Source organism: Plasmodium reichenowi, chromosome 1, assembly GCF_001601855.1.
Source record: "Plasmodium reichenowi strain SY57 chromosome 1, whole genome shotgun sequence".
NCBI lineage: Eukaryota > Apicomplexa > Aconoidasida > Haemosporida > Plasmodiidae > Plasmodium > Plasmodium reichenowi.
The window spans coordinates 34,238-39,086 of record NC_033646.1 but is presented as its reverse complement, the minus strand read 5'-3'; the positions used below and the strand labels follow the sequence as shown (position 1 = coordinate 39,086).

Below are 4,849 nucleotides of genomic sequence, written 5' to 3'. Positions count from 1 at the left end.
TTAAAAATGAAGACAGTGGCAATGGTGTTTACTGTTTTACTTATAATAATTTTAGTGATGTTACTATATCTGATATTTTAAATGTAAGGAATGATAATAAAAATAATGATAATGAGGACAACAAACAAGACGATGAAGATGACAATAAAAGTAATTTGTTATTAGAAGGAAATGAAGAGAATAAAAGACAAGGAGACAAACCATTTGAGGATTTATCTTTATTTTCATTTAAAAATAATGAACAGTGTTATGATAATATAAAAATGCAGCAAGCCATTTTGAATTCATCTTATGAAAAAAATGTAAAAAATATAGTTAAGGTAGTATATCATGAAGATTGTAAATTGTTATATGAAAATACAGATATACACGTTGAACTTCCGTCTATAGTATATGATAGAAATAGGAACAAAAATAATGATGTCGTAAATAAATGGGATAAAAAAAAAGATGATGATTATACAAATAAATGTAATCAATATAATGATGATGATTATACAAATAAATGTAATCAATATAATGACGATGATTATACGAATAAATGTAATCAATATAATGATGTTAGAAAAATTACAAATTTAAAATATTTTATTAATAATAACTGGAAAAATATAAATTTGATTAATGAAAAATTATTTTTGAAAAATTTAAAGGAACTCGAAGAAATACTAAATTATAATTTTTTGCATATATGTAAAAATAAATGTAAACAATATAATAAGAAAAGAAAAAATGAAAGACATTTCTCTTATCACGATAATTTTCTTAGTCATTATATAATCTATAAAAAAAATAAATTTATAAAACACAATAAAAATGTACATATCGATGGTAATCATTATGATGCTCATGAGAGTACTAACACATGCGATGATGTGACAACAAGAGAAAAACATAATAATAAAAATAATAATATGAAGTATTGTCTAAATAAATATCCATATGATAATATGAACGAACCTTTGAATTTATCTTGTACATGGTACGAAAAGAAAATAGAAAATATATACTGCCTAAATATACCAGGATATAAATATAAATATAAATATATTTGCCCTTCAATGAGCAAAATGAATGATGAAAAAATAAAAGAATTATATATACCAAAAGGACATATATTATTTAATTCAAAATTCGAATCTGGAAATTTAAAATATGTAATAAAGGAAGAAAATGACAAAGAAGTGTATTCCTTATTCCTTAATCAGGATATACGAATGAACGAGAAAAAAAACCAGTGGTTCTATTTCAGTGCTAGTTATGTTCCAAATGAATATTATACGAATGAGTTATATAAAATGAAAATGTGTAATAAAGATATTAATCATATAGGGGATAATATGAACGTTGTGTATAATTACATGAACAGTACAGGTAATAATATAAACAATATTGTAAATAATTTGGATAGCACTGTAAATTACATGAACAGCGCAGGTGATAATATAAACAATATTGTAAATAATTTGGATAGCACTGTAAATTACATGAACAGTACAGGTGATAATATAAATGATATTGTAAATAATTTGGATAGCACTGTAAATTACATGAACAGTACAGGTAATTACCTAAATAGAAAGAATAATAATCACCTTGGCTATACTAATTGGAGGGGACAAAGGTGCATGAATCAATATTTGAATGACATAAATAATGACGAAATAGATACCAATTTAGATGGGAATAGAAAATATTCGTTAGACGCATGTGATAAATTTACTGTTAGAAATGTAAGGAAGTTAGAGAAACCATTTACTGTTAGATTTAAAATAGAAAATATGGCCAAGCCTTTTTTTTTATATAAATATGGTCATTCGCCTTTATCCTTTTCAGAATGTAAGCATAAAATAGAGAATATACAATGGGAAAGAAATACATATGATATAAAATATATAAAAAACAGTTCATGTAAGCATTATAATATAAAAAAAAATAGTATGGAATATTATAATTATAATACGTATACTTTAGAATTTAGTTATGATTTTACGTATGCATATGATACAGTATACTTTGCAAGTAGTTATCCATATACGTATTCTTATTTGAATGAATATTTATGTTTGATAAGAAGTTTGTTGAAGGATCACCCTACAATTAATTATATAGAAGAAAGGTTGTGCAAAACATCATGTGGACTTGATTGCCCAGTTTTATGTATAACAAATTATGATAGGATGGAAGAATATAATAAAGAAGAATTAAAAGAAAGTGTAGAAAAGAAAAAAAACATTGTAGAAGTGAACAATACATGTGATGGAAAATTGGTTGATGGAATGGATATAAGTAGTAATGCTATAAGAAAGGAGATTAAGAAGAAAAGGTATATATTAACAAGTAAAAAATTGGATAAAAATAAAGTGGTAAATAATTTATTTGTTGATATGAAAAATGGATGTACAAGTGAATGTACAGAAGGATGTACAAGTGGATGTACAAAAGGATGTACAAATGGATGTACAAAAGGATGTACAAGTGGATGTACAAATGGATGTGCAAATGGATATACAAATGGATATACAAATGAATATACAAATGGATATACAAATGAATATACAAATGGATATACAAATGAATATCCAAATGAATATTCAAATGATAATATGTGTAAAGAATGTTTAGATATAAAAAATATATGTTATCAAGAGGAAAAAGAAAAATATGATATAATAAAATATAATGATGATAAGGATTATTCTCATAATTGTTGTTATGAAGAATGTTATGATATGAAAAGAGAAAAAAATAAATTTGTTTGCTGTTCAAGTGACAAATGTAATTCATTTTTAAATGAACAGATAAAAAGACGAAGGAGTATAATTGGTTTGAATATTTTACGAAATAGAAAAAAATGTTGTAAAAATAAAATGTATACATCTAATGATTTTATGAAGACTTTTGAGAGTTTATTAAAAAAGGTTTATGTTTGCAAAAGAGAGAATAAGAAAAATAATGGAACGAAAATAATAAAAAGATTTGAAGAGAAGTGTGATAATAATTTGTTATTTAAAAGAAAGGATGAAAAAAGAAGTTTGTGCCCTTGTCCAAAAAAAAAGAGAAAAAAAAAAAAAATAATTGTGTTAACAGCTAGAGTACATCCAGGAGAAACCAATTCGAGTTATGCAATACATGGATTTATTACATTTATTATATCTAATAATATATATGCACATATATTACGTGAGAAGTTTATATTTATAATAATACCTATGTTAAATATTGATGGTGTTATTCTGGGACATAATCGATATTGTTATAATGGTTTTGATTTAAATAGGCAATGGTCTAATCCGATAGCATATATTCATCCTACAATTTATTCAGCAAAATTGTTAATGAAAAATATTAGTGAGAGTAATAAGATTATATTTTTCTGTGATTTTCATAGTCATTCTCGAAAATATAATTGTTTTATATTTGGAAATGAGGGTAGTTATAATTATGTAAAGAATAAAAAAATGTGTGAAGTTTTCCCAGAAATATTTTCTCACACATTACCTTGGTTTGCTCTTGTTGACACTGTATATAAAGGAGATAATGAGAACAAGGGGAGCGCAAGATTGATTAGTGGTAAGGAGTTTTCCCTTGATTGTAGTTATACGTTTGAGATTTCTTTGTTTGGTATACAGATAAGGAAGGATTTTAATATAATGTATAATGAGAAAAAGGATATATTTTATGTACAAAATTATTTTGAAGGGTATCAAAATAGGGGTGACAATATAAAAGGGGATGATAATATAAAAGGGGATAATAATATAAAAAGGGATGATAATATAAAAGGAGATGGTAATTTCCAGCGTGATGATAATATAAAAGGAGATGGTAATTTCCAGCGTGATGATAATATAAAAGGGGATGGTAATTTCCAGCGTGATGATAATATAAAAGGGGATGGTAATTTCCAACGTGATGATATATATGACAAAATGAATAAGCATTACATTAATAATAATTATTATTATGATAAGAATAGCTATGACTTTTTATATTTCGATGAAAATCTTTTATTCATGACGGGTGTTAGTTTTGGTATATGTCTTTTTAAGTTTATTAATTTTTTATCATATCATAAATCTTCTATATATAGAAGAACATGTGAAGAAAAAGAGAAGGAGGATATTTCGACAGAAACGTGTAGTATGTTATGTGTAAATAATAAGGATGATGAAGAAGAATGTAACGAAGCAAAGAAAGAAAACCATCATACTTTCAAGACAGGAAATAGTTTGGAGTTTAATAAAGAGGAAGAGCATTTATTAAGTGATACTCATCGTATGGTAAATACCTTTTTATGTAATAGTATGAATAAAAATAAAAAGGAATATAAGAATATTTTAAATAAGTATGGTTTTATAAAATTGAAGAGTAGTAAAAAACATATTGAAGAGGTGAAGAGAATAAGAAAGTTAAAAAAAAAAAAATATATGGTAAAAGAGGTTTATGAGTTAGGAAGAAAAATAAAACAAAACAAATATTATCATAATTATCTGTTTGGTTTATATAAAGTAAATATTAATGATGTAATACGTTTATTAAATAAGATAAACATGGATGATCATAATGGTAAGTATAAAGGTCCTGGTTTTAATAATTCCTTGGATATGAAGAAAAAAATACAAAATAAAAATGAAAGTAAAACTGAAAATAAAAGTAAAAGTAAAAATAAAAGTAAAAATAAAAGTAAAAGTAAAAATAAAAGTAAAAATAAAAGTAAAAGTAAAAATAAAAGTAAAAGTAAACGAAAAAAGGTTATTGTTATATTGTAAAAGAATTAATATATTTTGATAATTATTATGAATGAGTGAAAGTAAAACAAGAAACAGACACATAGACAAAAAAAAAA

At 24.2% G+C, this 4,849-nt stretch overlaps 1 protein-coding gene across 1 annotated transcript; it reads left to right on the top strand.

Moving 5' to 3' along the window:
* Positions 1–155: 155 nt before the first annotated feature.
* PRSY57_0101300 (zinc-carboxypeptidase, putative) lies at positions 156–4,772 on the top strand (the record flags this gene model as incomplete). Its single annotated transcript, XM_012905334.2, has 1 exon — positions 156–4,772. The coding sequence occupies one exon, from the start codon at positions 156–158 to the stop codon at positions 4,770–4,772; it is 4,617 nt and encodes a 1,538-aa protein (XP_012760788.2).
* Between the last annotated feature and the right edge of the window lie 77 nt (positions 4,773–4,849).